This window comes from Quercus lobata, chromosome 2, assembly GCF_001633185.2.
Source record: "Quercus lobata isolate SW786 chromosome 2, ValleyOak3.0 Primary Assembly, whole genome shotgun sequence".
NCBI classification, from domain to species: Eukaryota; Viridiplantae; Streptophyta; class Magnoliopsida; order Fagales; family Fagaceae; genus Quercus; species Quercus lobata.
The window spans coordinates 85864473-85882862 of NC_044905.1; the positions used below are offsets into that span (position 1 = coordinate 85864473).

The following is an 18390-nucleotide window of genomic DNA, read 5'->3' on the forward strand; positions in this document are numbered from 1 at the left end:
GGCTGATAAAAGAAATTCTCTCCAATCTCTTTTTATAGAGAGAGGGGTTTGTGCGTGTTTTTATATATCCTTCATAGTTGTATTATCACGAAGCAGGTCCAATAGATTTAGATTGGTACTACCGATTTCCAAAGCATGAGTGTTTAATGTGTTATTAATTTCATCTCATTGGCTTCTACACATGACAGCAAAATTAAAAATAATTAGATTGTACACGTGTATAGTAAAATTGGACTCCAATTTCAGATTCTAATTGAACAATTGGAATGATAATATATGATAGTAACAACAATTGGAAAATTCAAATAAAATTTCGAATTAAATTGTAACAATCTGAATAAAAAATTCCAGTAGAAAGACAGGGTGGAGTGATCCACTCCAAGAAGTCGACCAAACTTGCGTAAATATAGAATAATAAATCTCTCTCCGGAAAATTTACATTATTCATAACCTTTACCTTCACTGAACATTTTAAAAACATAGTGACTCACATCTGCCATCTAAACATCTACAATCGAGTCATCTCCAATTCGCGTGAGATTCCATTGATCACTAAGTTCCTTTGCAGCCTACAAAAAGTATCATCCATCGGTCCACAACAGTACTTTCTTCATTGTTATAGGTGCCAAACCTGAACAAAAAGCCAAATATAAGGATAATGAATTTTAGGCATAATGTGCATCTAATCACATATTAGCAATTTATAACAAATGTAAAGATGTAAACTTTGTAAGTGAATGGTAAACAAAACTCAGTGTCAGAACCAAGAAGAAAGCACTTTAATCCGAAACTCAGTGCAAATGTAAAGATGTAAACTTTGTAAGCAATTTATAACAAAGATGCAAACTCTGGCTTTGCTATCTTTTTGGAAATTATGCAATGTACCCAAACCAAGTTCTTATTACCGATATTAATCTCTTTGGTTTTCACGTTTGACTACAAAATCATGAAAAAACTTAATTAGCACAGTAACTCACTTGACCCGATACATAGAAGTGGTTTTAATAAGAATGAGCCCACATACATTTAGCCACATGATGCAAAATTCAATTTCAATTTCAGATTCTAGACACATGGCACAAAATTAGAGTTCTAATTTGGAATTTAATTTCACACTCTCTCTGCTTCACCTATTATTTTATATATAGATTAGGGAAATACCATGTAAACAATATTTTTACAACAAATCTTAAGTGTCAAGTTGTTATTGGTTGTTATTATTGGAGTAAAAAAATAATTTTAGTGTTAGGTTCAAATTTAAACCATTAACAACTAACCACTTATAATTTATTGTAAAAATATTGTGAACGTATCACATTTTTTAAAGACTAGAATTGCATGCAAGGCATGCCAAAATCATAACCATTATACTGGTAGAGATATCTGCCCACCATTATTTCTAAAAACATCATTATGCTAAGCATTGTACCAAATTATCTTTGGTGGGAAACATCAATAAACATCGATCTATACCACCCAAGTAACACCTACAGTGTGATACAACCCCCGAATTAATTGTCACCCCCACCATCCCATCTATTATACATATTTTTCATCTCTCTCTTTTGGACTCCTGCTCATTTGGTAGTACTCTTCATGCTGTCTCCTGTTTGGTTTTTTAAAGAAAGCAAAGTAAAAGACGCGCCATGTTTTACTGAAAATAGGAAAACATAAAAGGTAGAGAGAGAGATAGTAATTGGCTAGCCAAGTAGCCAACAATGCTGCCCATGAGTCAGCTAAATGGGCGGCCAAATCTATTTATGTTGGTACCTTTGTCCTTTTGGAAATTCCGGCTTGTGTGCACTACTCCAAGCTTCAAACCAGTAAGATCCTAATGTCCTTTGTTGTTCTTTGCCGCTAATAAAAGTTACATCTTTTTAATATAAGCAAGAATCTAATGTTCTGTGTTGATCTTTGCTGTTAATAAAAGTTACGTCTTTTTAATAATGAAAAAAATGGGAGAGGATATGAATAATTCATGTAAAAGAAAAAAGTTTTTGATGCACTCCAACGCAGACACAACTAATCATTTATGTGGAGCCAAATTACAGTATTGTGATACCCAAAATCTCTAAGTTCCAAACTTTTAATTTTTGGGCCCTGAATGCTAAGAGTCATGTAATTCATGAACTAATATTTATTGATATTTCTAACGGAAATGTCTAAAGTTTAAATCTTCCCTCCCCATTGTAACTATCGAATTAATAAATAAAAAAGATCCTAAATAAGAGTCAAAGTATCAAACATATAGTCATTGAGGGAAAAAAATGTTCATTTTCTTTAATGCTAAACAAGTTCTTATTAGTGGCACTTAGGAAAATATGTAGGGTATTTTTTCCCCATGTAGTTAACCAGAGTTTGACAACATGCCCCTTAGTTGAAGGGATGTTGTCCTATGGCATCTCCCCCATAGTTGCAGGGGGAGTGGCTCGTATCATGTTGCATTATATAAAACAATGATAGTTGTATGTGAGTCAATACTAATGGTCCGTTTGGATTGAGGGAGAGAGAGGGGGAATAGAGTAAACTTGGCCCAAAATTAGCATATTTTCAGTCAACTCTACTTTACTCCCTTTCACTCTCCCCTCAATCCAAACAGGTCCTAAATTTGTATGTGACAAGGGATGTCCTTTTATAGATGCGCCTTTTTTATATAGATGAGGTCAATAGCAAGCCTCCATGTACTTTTTTGCCAAGTCTCAGCTGGGATAGAATGTCTCGAGTGAGAGATTTGATCATTCTAGGTGTAGCTTGTATTAGGTTATTTTGTTTTATGAGTATGCTCAAAGACTTGATTGGTTGGCTAACCCTAAGTTTTTAGAGGGTGCCAACTAAACTTGACAATGATAATAATTTCTACTAATTTTAAGTACAATAATCTTTTAATTATGCAATAAATTTAACATCTAAACTAATAAAATTATTTAAAGGAGAATTCATTTGCATTAGATGCAGTAAAACTTAACTTCGTTTCCATTTTATGAATATTTTTCCAAATAATGTGAATTTAATTAGTCAAATATCTTGAGTGTTTAGACTCAGAGAATCTCCTTCACATTATTTCATCCTAATAATATGGAGATATTTATTTGTGTTTCTTTCAACCAACTTATTAAAATATTTGAAGCCTTGAAAGGCATGCATGGAGTAAGGCACTTCGCTCTTTATTATATGTGCAGTGACATGAGGGAGCTCAAATGCGCAAATACAAACAAATGGACTATCAAATTAGATTTGAAGAAACATTGGGGCAATTGCCCCCTTGATCTCCTTATGACCATAGCCTCAACAATTAGCAGTAGCACAAAGCAAATTATTCTTCCCCCTTTATAAACACCCCCCCCCCCCCCCCCCACAAATATTAATTTTCTTTTAAGGGCCACGAAGCCAGAATGGCGAATCGGGGGCTTAGCTACAGATCTCATTGTGGTTGAAGGGAGCTAACTAAAAGCAATTATGTTGTAATCATTACCAGCCCCTGTCTAACAAAGTGAAAGAGAAAGTATTAAAGCATTATTAGGACACAATTATTTTATAACTTGTTAAGTAACAAGTAACAAGTTTTAATTTTTTTGGTAATACGACAAAGCAAATATAGAATAATTGCGAATAAGTCTGTTACAAAATAGGTCGACTTTATTAAAAAAAAAAAAAAATCTTCAATCTCCACTGCAGACAATGAGTAATCAAAATAAACATAGTCATTAGATTATTTAGCTCCTCACTTAGCAAATGCATTCGCGTATTAGTTCACATCCTTGAAAATGTGTTGCACTCTAGATTTGTGGAAGCTTAACAAGTTGTGATTGCAATAACATCCTTTCTTAGTAAACTCTTTTAATTGACATTTAAAAAAAATGAAAACAAAAGGCAATTGAGATTACTTTTATAATGCACCAATCACAACATTACATATCAAACTCTGTGTGTGTGTGTGTGTGTGTATATATATAATTTATTTTTGATAGATACAATAGATTTTCAATATATAGCATTCGCCTCATCACAATTATTCTTTATCATCATACCAAGATGCTAATTGGTTTTACAGTGTATGTGAAGTTTGAATCCCAAATATCTTATTTAATACCAAAAATTTGTACTAATTGAACTTGGGGAAGAACAAAGTTCGGCCCATACCAAACTTAGGCTGAGCACCATCAACCATAGGCCCATCCTACGAATGAGAGTCCCGAGCTAATTTGCTTAGGCCGTTGTTCTCTATAGCACCCAAGCAAACCTCTTATATCCCCCAAGGAAGAGAAGCAATGCTTTGGGGGAATCCACCAACCGAGCAAAAGATTCAGCGTTAGGTTCAAGTAACGAGGAAATCATGCTAGCAACAAAGCAATGCCCCCCCCCCCCCCCCCCCCCCCCCCCCAACGCGATGTAAAACTAAACATTCTAGAACAAGAGTCTAAACTCAAAAGGCCACCCAATCATCACGAGTGGAGGGACCCGCATGTCAATAGAGTATTCCCTCATCATTATGGGCTCACTAATGGGAGGGTATAGAAAGGAGAGGAGGGGTCAGTAACTAAGGTTAGAACATTTTTTAGGGGAGAGAAAACACGAGAGAAAGAAAATGAATCATCAACCAATACTAGAGTAAGGTAATCTAGCTCGAGATGCCTTAAAGACACCTCGTTTGTCTGAGATCCTCCTCGGGCAGCATATTTCTAGTAACAGATCACCTCACAATCATACATCACAACCATTCATTAGCCAGACTTCTCTTACGATCTCCCACTATGTACTATACCCAAAGCAACATATAAATTAATTTGGAGTTCAAGCTCAACTATCTAGACATCGTTGTGGACTGCACCACCGCAAAACTAGTTACAAACCACAAATTATTAAAAAAAAAAAAAAAGGGTCACTAAATTTATTGAATAAATTTGTGGTGAGCTATTGCTATTAGGCTATTATTGTTACTGTTACTATTAGTATCATGTGCGACGTAGGTATTGGTCATCACTAAATTAAAGATGTAGGCATGCGGGTCTGGCAGGTTGATCGGGTTTCCGGGTTGAGTGGACACCCCTTACTTTAAACATGTTCGACCAAAAATACCTTAAAAGATAATTAATAAATCCTTGAAAGATACGGTCTGAGGCGGAAATAAGAGGTATACGGCGGGAAAAAAAATAAGCATATCAAAAACAAAAAGCAAAGGGAACTGAAAACCTCTCAAATTAAAAGCAACCTCTCTCCTATCAAAAAAACAAGAAGCAACCTCTCTCTCTCTCAGACCATTTAAAAGCGACTCGAAGATAAAAAGAAACCCGAAAATGAGAAACTCTCTCTCTGAGTTTTGTCTTAGACAGAGATATTAGGAACAGAGTCTGAGACTGAGAGCTTCTCAAACCAAGTCCATTGCCTCCATCTTATGATCACAGACACAGCCGAATCTACTTTTTCACAGGTACGTACGTACACACTTTCATTTCTCAAAACAGAAAAATCTAAACAAAATTCTACATTTCTGTGATGCCATTTTTCACAATGATCTTTCATTTTACCAACTTTTTTTTTTTTATAAAAAATTTCTGTTCAAATTCCTCAAAAACTGTGTCTACATTCGATTCTATCTAGACCTGATAATAAAAATCGATGATGTGACGGTATCGCATTCTTCTCCTCTAGTTGATTTTAAAGATATGATTCGTTTCTTTGTGTCAATTGCATGGCGTAAAATTCTTTTGGCATATTTTTGAGTGCTTTTGCCTCTATAATGCGCGCTCCGTTTGGTTGCTGCGAAAAGAGAAATGAAAACGAAAATAGTAAAACTTGATGCTCATAATTTCATTATTCGGCATTCCAGATAATGTGAATGTATTTCCTTACTTTAACTACAAAAATTCTCAATTTTCTCCCTAACCAAACAAAGAGTAAAGCTAATTATATTATTATTATTTTTTTTTTGATTGAGAAATTTAGCATTTTTATTATTATTCTGCTAAAAGGAATAGTAGTTCCACAAAGAATCATTTTGCTTTGTTTTACAGCCTCTTTATCTCTGAACCCCACAGAGCAAAGTGAAACGAAAATCTCACACCAATCAAGTGTAATGACTGAACTGCCAAAGATAAACCCTTGAAAACCTCAGAAAAATACTAGTCCGAAGCACAACGAAAGCGAGGGCATAATGGTCGTATAGAATATTTAGTAGGGTTAAAGGAGAAGCAATTCTGTTACAGAGTGAACTTACACAACAAGAAAACAGTGAGTACCTTTTTCGTCAACAAACTCCATGACTAATGCTTACACGCATCCCAAGGAGATGACCAAATTCTGTGAAATTTTTTTTTTTTTTATTCTTTTGAGTTTGTTTGTTTAATACTAACTACTGTAGTAAAAAGTTTAGTTTGTGTGAGAGAGAGATTGTGGGTCCCAAATAATTAAAAAACAACGATGAATTTTTGTGACTCTATTCTAACGCATGCTTTTTCAGCAGATTTCACGGTCCTGATTAGATCCATCAGAGTAGGTATCAGCCAGTCGTCCTTTTGTGCCGTGCGTTGCACGTTTCTACGGTACCAGAAAAATTCTTCTGTGTGATTTTTGTTCGTGGTAGATACGCTTTTCCTTAGCTTATTTGATTTATTTTGGTATACATAATTTTTTTAAATCTGATTTTTTTTTTTTTTTAGTTTCTCTTTTAGGCGTAGTTGTATTTTGCTTAGTTTAGCTTTAAGTAAAATAAGTTATCAAAAACTGTACTATTTTTTTGTATTTCAATTTATATTCCATTAATCATAACTTATCATGTATTTATATAACTTTCTTTATAAAATTGCAAAAGTTTAAAATAGAATAAAAAAAATTAAATACATGATAAGTAGTGATTGGTAAAATATAAAGTGAAACATAAAGTTATACAGAAGATTTGTATTCGTTTAGACACTGAGCACAAGCAATTTTCGTAATAAATTTTTTTTGTATAACAGAACAATATGCACATAAATAAATGCATTTATTTACAGTTAAATGCATTCATTTTAAAGTATTAATATGCACAGTGCATATAAATAAATGCATTTATTTATTTACAATTATGACAATTGACCACTAGACAAGCACATAAATTTATTTATTTATTTATTTAGCATAAGATATCAGAGTTCAATCTCTGTTTATACCAAAAATCAACTAATATCTTAGTCTAAGAATAAAAAATTATTATGAAGCGATATAGAATAGAACTCTTAAAAAAAAATAAATAAATAAAAATAAATAAAAAAACACATTTCGTATATCTCTTATTGCCTATTTGCCTTAACACACACGGTGCTACATAGCTTGTAGGCTTTCATTGCGTGAGCTGTGTGTAAAAGACAAAGTTATTTACAAGCCCAATAAAACCAAAAGCCATAATTAGCCCAACCCAATCCAAACTCCACCGAGTCAATTTTTGTTAGACAATTGACACTTAGGTAACGGTACGTAAACATTATTGGTATCCCATATTCCAAGTGCAATAATGTCTCTGAATCACAATCTGCAATGCAGGGAATCATAGAGCAACTAGCTGAATGAAGAATTTTTGAATAGGGGGATCTTTCTTTGCTCCATATCTATGCTCTTTGTTACAGAAGACAGAGCATTGCCCAGCTGAACTGTATAGGTTGTAGAAATGGAGAGCGGTGAAAGCAGAAGTAGCAGTAGTGGGAGACACATTGTGTACAAAGACTCCTCTTGGTTTAGCCAGTTCCGAAATGGGTCCAATCCTTGGATGGCCAGATATGTCTACGCCTTGATATTTCTAGTTGCAACTCTGCTAGCTTGGGCTGCTCGGGATTATGGACGCTCTGCCTTGACAGAAATGGAGAGTAAGATTTTTTGCTTTGATCTTCAAAATTTTGCTGCACATTTTGTGGATTTTTTATGTAAAGAACAGTGATTTTTTAAGGAATTTCAAGCCTGTTGTCATTGCTCAAGCTCTTTTTCCTGTACAGTTAGTTTAAATGTAAATTTCTTTCCCATTGCTGTAAACTAGGCATCCTTGTTGGCACTGAATAAATATCCATTTGGATTTTACATACATAAACATCCACATTTGTCTAGGTACATTTTGAAATGCATGCATGATATGTACAATAATCCTTAGTAACATTGGTTACAACTTACAAGGAAGGTGGTTATGAAACAAATTTGTAGTCTTTGAATTGTATACAATTGTGGTGAGCCGTGAATTTACACATGATCAGGGTGGAGATATAAGAGGTTTTTTTTTAAAAAAAAAAATATGCCTAGGCTTTGCTCCTAAAGTTGGTGAAGTTCTTAGTCAAGCAAAACAACACAGACTATTTTGATAATTTTGTATTCTGATCAGACCATTAGTACATCATGTCAATGCACATTTGCTGTGGGTACAGGATTAAAAGGATGTGAAGGTGAAAAAGATTGTTTGGGTGCTGAAGGTGTTCTTCGAGTGAGCTTGGGTTGTTTTGTATCCTTTCAATAATGGGAATAAAATTCACTTTAGTTCTCAATAACAGCTTGTCTTAAGAGTTTCCTTTAGTTGAAAAGCAGCTATTTGTATGATTTATGATGTGAGAAGAATGTGAATTAATTTGCGCAGCGTGTGTGTATCTTATAACTATGGTGTCCCTTGACCAAATTGTTCAGCTGTCTACCTAAATGATTTAAAATAGAAGTTTTACTGTGTTAACTCTTGGATTTTGTCCTGTAACCTTCATTTCTTTCTTCCTAATGGATCAAGTGAGCCTTAATACTACTTTAGACGTTCTTCATCACAATGTGTCTTTCAACAACTGGTTCCTCGAAGTTGGGTGAGCCCAGAGATTCATGGCATTCTGGATGGTGGTCTGTCAAGATTCCTGTGTGGATTTCCCTCACCATTATCCCTTTTTTGCTTCCTTCTGCCATTATTCAACTCTATGGTTAGTCCAATTCCATTTCCCAGGAAGCTTGCTGGTTTTATCTTTTGCTTAGTTTAATGAAAATTTTCAAATCTGTTGCATTTTTTAATTAGCCAATGTTGTGCCTGACCTTTTTTTTTTGGCAGGAGGATTTGCACATTTTGGTGCCGGGTATGTATGATTCCTGTTATAAAATCATGTCTTCAAATCACATATATAGAATATGTTTGTACTAGGAGTTGCCGATATAATTATTTTATGTTACTTGACTCCTTAAAATTGTCTAGAAATTTTTAAATGAAGTTTTTGCAATTCCTTGTTCAGGGTCTTCCTTTTAATTCAGCTGATAAGCATAATCAAATTCATTATGTGGCTGAATGATTGTTGTCATCCCGAAAAATGTGCAGAAAGATGGTAAGAATCTTCATCCAAATAATTATTTCAAGCCCGTTTTGCTGCATTGTAACATATAGTTTGCTTGAGATATTATGTAACAGTCCAATACTGTACTTTTTATTTGTATTCATCTTTGGTGTGCTTTGTAGTAGGGCTGTAAATGAGCCGAGCTAAGCTGAGTATTAAAAGTTTAAGCTTGGCTCATTTTCTTAGTTCACAACCTACTTGATTAACTTATTCTATTTTTATATATTGAAACCATGACTAAAATGAAATATCTCTTCACAATTTTATGAATTTTTACTACGAATAGATTGTTTGTATCATCAATAAGCTACAAGTAATAATTTAATATCATATAAACCCATGACAAACTTATACAATCCAATTTCAAGTCTATATAAATATATTTTTGGAAAAGTATACATATAAAAAAATATAATATTATATATAGTTAAATTGAGCCCTCATGTTCACGAGCTTGTTCATGAACACATTATTATGTTTGAACTCAGTCCATTTAATAATCGAGTCTAAACTTAAGGCTTGAACTTGACTTGTTTTCTAAACAAACGAATATAAACAAGTTTTTTCTTGAATCGAGCTTGAACTGTTCATAAACAACTTGGTTCATTTACAGCCCTACTTTGTACTCCTCATTGGTGGTTTGTCGTATATGTTTTATTCATTGAGCTTTCCTAGTGCGGCAAGTGGTGAGACAGCGATAATATATTTTTATTTCACCTTCACAAAACTCTATTCATTCATATACAAGTCTTTAGTACATCTAAGATAGTATGTGATTAAAATAGTTTAAGATGTCTTGTTTCATAAACTGTTTTGACGATTTCAACGGTCACACACGCAAACAAAAACACTAAATAATGCTTTCTTGCAAATAGGAATGTACTGTGGCTTTTAGACAATGATATTAACTACTGAGGTTGCTCATCTCATTCTCACTGCAGCCAAATTCATGTGATGTTACTCGCAACTACTGCATATGTTGTGTGTTTAGCGGGAATAATTTTGATGTACATTTGGTACGCACCAGAGCCATCTTGCCTCCTCAACATCTTCTTCGTTACCTGGACCTTGGTACTCCTCCAATTCATGACCAGCGTCTCTCTTCACCCAAAAGTAAGTTCTGATCATCAATGTGCCTCTCAGTTCTTTCATATTCTAAACGAATTTGATTTAGATTGCTAATCTTTTCCTGAAACAGGTAAGTGCTGGCATCTTGTCACCAGGGCTCATGGGGCTTTATGTAGTATTCATCTGTTGGTGTGCAATTAGAAGGCATGATTTCTAATCTTTGGTTGCTTTGCTTAAACAAATGTTATTGTTCAATGGTTTTAAACTTACCATTCATAATTCTTAGCTTTTCGGGCAAACATGTCAGTTTAACGAAAGCTTTTTACTTGCAAATCAAGATGTTATGAGGTTGGGGAGTTTATATTGGGACTTGAGGACCCAATTTTGTAGCCCATTGCTCACTTCTGACATAAACAGAAAAGTACATGAGGGGGAAAAGTGGTTTGAAGAAACACCCTCACCCTTCCAAGTGAAAAGTTATGTGCCAAAAAGAGATTGTCTTTGAATTCTGCTTCAAAATCTAAATTCATTCATCTGATCAATTAAGCCAATTTAATACATTTAAATAGAATGGTGGAATCTTAATGTGGTTCATTTGTGCTTTCTGTTATCAATTGCTTTTAGAAAATCAATGTTATCTTCACATTTTCTATTTTTCTAAATTGAAAACTATCCATGTTTACAGTGAGCCAACAGGGGGAAGTTGCATTAGAAAAGCAGAGGCTACAGACAAAACAGACTGGCTTACCATCATAGTAATATCTGGATTCTTCATAAATCTTTTTAGTAGTTTGGAGCTCGGGATTTATGATTGTTATCTCACAATAAATTTTTTTTGTGATCTGTGCCTAAAAGTACTTTTGAGTTTTCTAAGTTTGACAACTGATTTCAGTATTTCTGAATTGTTTATTCTGAAAATCCAGGCCATTGCCAGTCTTATTAAAAAAACAAAAACTTTTTAGTTAATTTATCATCTTTCAACTGCTCTGGCTGGCTATTTAGCGTTATGCTCAGTGTGGCTAAGCTTATTTTATTAGAAAAATAAAGAATGTACTCTCTTTTTTTTTTCTGGAACTCAATGATCACATAGACCATGAAAAACACACTTGGATCTGTCACTTTTACACCAAGGCCAATAGTTCATGATAAGCCAGCCTATACTGTACATACAAAATGAACTAATTTAATAACGAGGTCTTTGTTTTCTTTTTCATCTAAAACAACACACCAAAAACATCTCAGAAGATTTTGTAAAAAAATGTTGTAACTTATAATCAACCCTCAATTTTGGCCAGTATGTTTAATATGACTCTGGCAAGCTTTTGTTTTCACTGTCGCAATTTTATGATCCTCTTTTCCCAGTGTGACAATGACTTTCATATGTTGACAGAGCTTTGTTGTTGCTGTACTTGCAATGGTTATTGCAACATTTTCAACAGGCATAGATTCCAAATGCTTTCAGGTTTGCTCCATATTCCCAACCAACTTCTAATTGGTTACCAACATTTCCGCCAAGGTCTATCTAACAACAGCTGCAGCTCAGGACGGATGACGTGCAAGCTGAAGATGATGATGTTCCATATGGTTATGGCTTCTTCCATTTTGTCTTTGCCACAGGAGCAATGTACTTTGCAATGCTATTGATTGGTTGGAATACCCATCATGCCATGAGAAAGTAAGTTCTTGTATTATCTTTGGTCCATCAAATTGGTCTAACTAAAATATTTCCAACGTCAATTATAAAATGACAAAACCCAACTTCAGAAGCCACAAAACCTTTTCCACATATTATTCTATCAGTTCATGGATCATTAACAAAAATCATTTTCATGCTGAGTAAAGCAATGCCATACCTGCAAAATACTCACTAAAAGCATGCCACATCTCAGAGTTCAACCTGTATTTTTTCTCAGTTAAGCTCATTATAAGCAGATTTACTATTAGTTCAATCTGTTTGCTTCCTGTCAACATAAGTATGATTTTGGCAAGGAAATGATGTGTTATTCCCCCATGCCCTTCTGCAGGTGGACTATCGATGTGGGTTGGACCAGCACATGGGTCAGAATAGTAAATGAGTGGCTGGCTGTCTGTGTTTACTGTAAGTACTGTAACAAAAACCAAATGTCACATGATGCTTTTCTGAGGATAATCATTTTATCAGAAAAGTTGGATGAATTATGGCTATTTTGAGAGTTTGGATTACAAGTTACAGCAAAGGCATAGAATATTCTTAGTTGGAGTCTTGTGACATTTTTGATAACTAGCATGCATACTTACTAAAGACTAACTATGTTTTGCAGTATGGATGCTGGTGTCTCCAATCATATGGAAAAACAGACATGCAGCTGAATCCACATGAGATATTCAAAGAAATCTCCATTTTTTTTTTCTTTGGTCATTGCCCACTCATTTATTGTGCATATGGGAATCCTTCGCCCCTTACAGATAGGAAAGGAACTGCTATATACTCAAGACTCAGGCCAGAGCAACCCAGCCAATATAAGTGTACTGATTGGATTTTTTTTTTTTTTTTTTGGAAGATATACTCCTCTGGCTTCATGCAAAGGGTGAAGAAGGAAAACAAGAATTATTCATATTACTTGAAAGATGAGATCCATCTTGTTATTTGTAAATACAGTACTGGCAGATCATATAATGGATATCTTATGGAACTATAAAGGTCTCGGATGCTAATGAATTTACCAAAGAAAAGAGGGGATCCATGATGAGTTGTAGTAGAAGTTGTTTAACTGGTTTGACGAGTTATTTAGCTATCCAACTACATTTATAAGGTACGTGATTTTCCTTTTCATGTTGCAAAAGAGATTATACCAAGTACCGACGACCCTCTCAAACATTGCCCAATACAACATCCTAATTCAAATTGCAGCCACTTCAATTTGGCCAAGCTCATACCAGGAGAAAGAGAGAAATTTTTTTCAAAATAAGTAGGAGGGGATTGTCAATATCAGAGCAAGCATTTATATCCCTATTTCATGGCCAAATGTCTTTCCAACGAACGACCGGTAAACGTTTGAATCAGATTTTCATTTCATCATGAAAAAACTACATTTTTTTCAACAATTTCTTCCGCTTAACCATATATGTATCTATGGTAATCTTTCTTTGAGCAGAACATGTGTTCAAGCTGTACTAAGGGCTCGCTAAACTATTACTGTATTAAAAAAAAAAATGTTTGAATTTAGAAAAAATGACCTCCCCGTATAAATGAGCTACTCAGACTTCATTGCGGCAGTGGCAAACTATAAGCAGAATGTTGCATTTGTAAACAACTCTTTGACCATAAATTTTGCTACAACTTGATTAAATGGTTGATTGTGAGTAGGGGATAATCGCTGTCATATGGACTCATCATTTTTTCTTGACCACTCCATCTCACAATTATGTCAAAACTTGTGTCCTTAGATTTCTTTGGATACTCTCCATTTAGACAAAAAATAGGGTGTCATGTCCTAACAATTTAGAAAATTGAGTATAATCAACCCATGATAGAAATTTATAATAGGCTAAAGTACACTTTTGACCCTTAAAGTTTGAAATTGTTTTCATTTTGTCCCTTTGTGATTCAATATTTTTATTTTGGTCCTTCATGTTTGATTTCATTTTCATATTGACCTTGTTATCCATTTCTATTGGTAATCTAGAAGCACCTGACATTATATGGGCGACGTGTCTTAATGGATAACACTTATTTGACATTTAACAATAATACTATTGTTAGAAATTTGATTGTTATTAGATTAGTGTTGTCCATCAAGACACGTCTCTCATATAAGTCAATTTTCATTAGTAATATTATTGTTTTTTTCATACAAAACAAAAAACAAAAAACAATAATATTACTAATGAAAATTGACTTATATGAGTGACGTGTCTTGAAGGACAACACTAATTTAATAACAATCAAATTTCTAACAATAATTACTTAAATGGATGGCATGTTTTGATGGAAGACATTTATTTGAAAAAACAATAATATTACTAATAAAAATTGACTTATATGAGTGACATGTCTTAAGGGACAACACTAATCTAATAACAATCAAATTTCTAACAATAATTACTTAAATGGATGGCATGTTTTGATGGAAGACATTTATTTGACACTTAAAAGACCAAATTACTAATAGAAATTGATGAAATAGCTAATATGTAAACAAAATCATACATGGGGGCCAAAATAAAAATTTTGAAATGCAAAGGGCCAAGATGAAAATAATCCCAAATTTTAAGGTCAAATATGTACTTTCGTTTTTATAATAACAATTGTTAATAAACTATATCAGGAAAGTTTTTAACACCACTTAAGAAATATAAAAAGATGTCAGAAAAATTAATTTTTTTATCATTTTCCCATAAAATATTTCTAAAAACAATTCCTAAACCAATACCCTTAAAGCATTCGTTAATATTTTCCTTATAATAATTTGCCAGTAATCCGTGCAATATACAAAAAATTTCAACAAAATATAATCTTTTTTTCTGTATGGAATTTGATAAGGGTAAACTACAAGTTTGGTCCCTGACTTTCACGCCGTATGTCAATTTGGTCCTTAACGTTTCACATGTGTCAATTTAGTCCCTAACCTTTTGATATTGTATTAAAATAATCTTTACCGTTAAGTGATGAATGGAAAATACTGACGTGGTTAACAGTCAAAATAAAATATTATTTTCATGCCACATATATTGCGACTTATATTGCCACATCATCATAAACTAAAAAAAAAAAAAAGCGTGGACTAAAAACCTAGAACTTTCTTTTCCTTTACTTTCTCAGGGATCATTTTGGGGTTAAAAACTCAAACTGAAAACTCAACTTTATTCATTTTCCCAAATTTTCCCAGCAACCAAACATGGAAAAAAACAGAACTTCAAAGCTCATGGAACCATTCTTAAATCCCCATTCCCAGATTAAACAATAAAACTTAGCATGTGGTGGAGTAGAGAGCAGCGGCAAGATTTCTCTACCTAGTCCCTACAATCTTTATTCAATGGCTAGTCATATGGAGGAATTCTGTTGGAAATCTACGGCTTTTAATTGATATTTGTGTGGGGTCACTTGCCGATGAGAACTATGGTTTCCTCCTAGCTAATAATTCATATACAAACTACGTTTTCAATTCTTTAACAAATCACCTCCCCAAACTCCCTCACAATCCTAATTCCGATTATCTCAACAAGAAGACTTTCCCACAAATGGAAAAGCACCGTCAATGAGGCCCCACCCCACCATCCAAACATGCTGAGTTTTTGCTATTTTGAATTTGGGAATAGGAATATCATGAGCTTCAAAGTTTTTTTTTGTTTTTGTTTTTACATATATGTTTGGTTGCTGGGAAAATATGGGAAAATGAAGGAAGTTGAGTTTTAAGTTCTAACCCCAATTTGGTTCCCGAGAAAGCAAAAGGAAAAGAAAATTCTGGGTTTTTAGTCCATAAACTTTTTATAGAAATTTCTTATGATGACATGGCAGTATATGTGGCATGAAAATATAATTTTATTTTGACTATTAGCCAAGTCAGCATTTTTTATCCATTACTTTAACGGCGAAAATCATTTTGACACAATACCATAAGGTTAGGGACTAAATTGATACATGTGAAATGTTAGGAACCAAATTGACATTTAGCTTAAAGGATAAGGACCAAACTTATAATTTACCCAATTTGATAATTACAGTTTTTATTAATAAGCATTTATAATGATTATGTTTATATATGACACTATCATATCTACCATTTAAAGAAAACATGATTGAGCAAGGTTTTATTAAGGGATGTAAATATAGGAGGTTTTCTTGGGAGAGTTATTCTAGGACCTCAATAAATTTCACACCTATTTTCACTACTATCCTATATGGAAAACTATGATTGGTTGTTTATCAGTTTCACATGAACCCACCTCAACCACATTAGATAGTTGTGAAAATTAGTCTAGAATTAGTTATGGTCCTAGAATTTTTCTTTTTTGGGATATTTATAGAATTTAAACATAATTAAAAATAAGTTTTAGAATAATTATGTAGAAAAAATGTAATTATCAACTTTGCTATTAACACAACATTTTTCACAACTTCTTAAGATAGTAAACTATGAATGGTAAACAATCACTTTTACATGAACTTACCACTATTACAACTTTTATTTTTCACCACTCATGAATCATGACTCCCTCCTTTTTTCCAAGTAAATTCCATTACTCAAAACCTGCTACTATTTAAAAGTTAAAGGCCGCTATATATATATATATATATATAAACAATTCCACCTTATGCCAAGAGTGTTTTCAAATTCCTTCGACATTATTTCAAGAGCTAAGTGCAAAGAGTAGGTTTTGGCGAGGAAGGCATGGAGACATATCACAAATTCATTGGGTTAAATGGAAAACTATGTGTAGAAGCAAGACGAAGGGTAGTATGGGGTTTCAAAATTAGGAAGCCTTCAACCCAACATTGCTAGAAAAGCAAGGGTGTAAGATTCTCCAAGAACCAAGTAACTTAGTAATTACGCTCTATTTGTTTCTGCAATAATATTTTCTAAAAAATAAGTCATTTTCCAAAAAAGTATTTTCTATAAAATTATCTCATTTTCTATGTTTGGTAGCAATTTTAAATGAGTTGAAAAACAATCTCATAACTTCCCTTATTTAGCTTGCTATAAGATAGAATTTTTTTTCTTTGACTCATTTTTTCTTATGTTACCAAACACTAGAAAACACAAAAATATATATATATATATATATATCTTCATACAAAATTTTCCATTAAAACAAACAGAGCGTTAACCATATTCTAAAAGTATGATACTTCTGAACCACGAGTTTCATGGAGGCAAAGATATGATCTAATTCCTCATATACATGGAAGAGCATTGTTGCAACTCGAAACCTAACTGAGATGGGTTGTGTGTGGTAGATAGGGAATGGAGTATGAGAGTGTGGAGTGATGTTTGTCGACACTCTCAACTCATATAGTTATTACCTCAAGATTGTAAGCCCAAGACAACATCATGGCAAGCTCCCCAATACCCTAGGAAGCATAGACACTTCATTTGGGATAACGTACCTGTGTCGGACACGCGTCAGACACTTGACACTCTTCGGACACTTCTGCATGCGTGTCCCAGCCATGTCTATTTCAAAAAATAAAAAAATACAGGACACAATCGGGACAAGAGAACAAGAAGAATCTAATACCCTCTCACAAAACAAAAAACATCATGGCAAGGTCCCTAATATCCTAGGAAGTATAGACACTTTGTTTGGGGTGTCGTACCAATGTCAGACACATAACACTTCTCAGACAATTTTGCATGTGTGTCACAGCTGTGTCTTTTTTAAAATTAAAAAAAAAAAATGTGGGACACAGTCGGGATAAGAGAATAAGAAGAATCTAATACCCTTTCACAAAACAAAGAGAGCCCATGCTCTGAATAGTAATAGTGTATTTAAAATTTTAATAAATATCTTTATTCTTAATTTTTATTCTAATTTCCAAACATCCTTTAATAGTAAAGGATTTGCTTTATTGTCCATTATTACTCTTAGTTTGATATATATATATATATATATATGAATATGAAACATTATATAAAAATAAATTGTTAATAATATATAGAAATATGAATAAAAATATATTTAATAATTATTTAATAGACGTAACCTACCATAACAGTTTTGTACTTGTAATCATACCCATATCTGTATTCATGTCTGTGCTTCTTAGCTAATACCAACCGGTTGTTGTTACTAAAAGTCTAAAACTATACCCATCGTTGCAAGCTTGCCAAAGACAAGAGAATTTGATTTTGGAATGCAACACCAAGTGGCATTTTTACTGTGTGAACCGCCTAAGGATAGCGCTAACACAGAAAATCAAGATCGGGTAGAGACTACAGAGGTCTAAAGGAAATTCAAGCTACAAAAATGTGAAAGCCATTTGGGGTATGAGGGTACCAAGTAAAGTTAGGTTGTGTTTGGAAACTCAAAT

At 33.5% G+C, this 18390-nt stretch overlaps 1 protein-coding gene across 11 annotated transcripts; it reads left to right on the forward strand.

Annotated features, from left to right (window-relative positions):
- Window positions 1-5184: 5184 nt before the first annotated feature.
- Window positions 5185-13129, forward strand: LOC115976963 (probable serine incorporator). Of its 11 annotated transcripts, none has more exons than XM_031098543.1 (15): window positions 5190-5428; window positions 6012-6228; window positions 6458-6576; window positions 7516-7835; window positions 8382-8455; window positions 8750-8909; window positions 9035-9059; window positions 9213-9302; window positions 10253-10424; window positions 10510-10583; window positions 11065-11134; window positions 11770-11841; window positions 11918-12054; window positions 12404-12477; window positions 12680-13129. In XM_031098543.1, exons 4-15 carry the CDS (start codon window positions 7640-7642, stop codon window positions 12736-12738), a joined length of 1203 nt encoding a protein of 400 aa, XP_030954403.1. In that variant the 5' UTR covers window positions 5190-5428; window positions 6012-6228; window positions 6458-6576; window positions 7516-7639; the 3' UTR covers window positions 12739-13129. The 11 variants fall into 11 exon arrangements, with proteins under 11 accessions (XP_030954411.1, XP_030954412.1, XP_030954413.1 ...); XM_031098549.1 differs by having other exon boundaries at window positions 6458-6539; XM_031098545.1 differs by having other exon boundaries at window positions 6461-6576.
- The last annotated feature ends 5261 nt before the right edge of the window (window positions 13130-18390 follow it).

What these genes read in the sequence shown, in the direction of transcription:
- LOC115976963 (XM_031098543.1), top strand. Translation starts at nt 7,640, where the DNA reads ATGGAGAGCGGTGAAAGCAGAAGTAGCAGTAGTGGGAGACACATTGTG. An exon ending in TGCCTTGACAGAAATGGAGA is followed by an intron (nt 7,836 to 8,381) that starts GTAAGATTTTTT and finishes CTGTGGGTACAG; the next exon opens with GATTAAAAGGATGTGAAGGT. An exon ending in GAGTGAGCTTGGGTTGTTTT is followed by an intron (nt 8,456 to 8,749) that starts GTATCCTTTCAA and finishes ATACTACTTTAG; the next exon opens with ACGTTCTTCATCACAATGTG.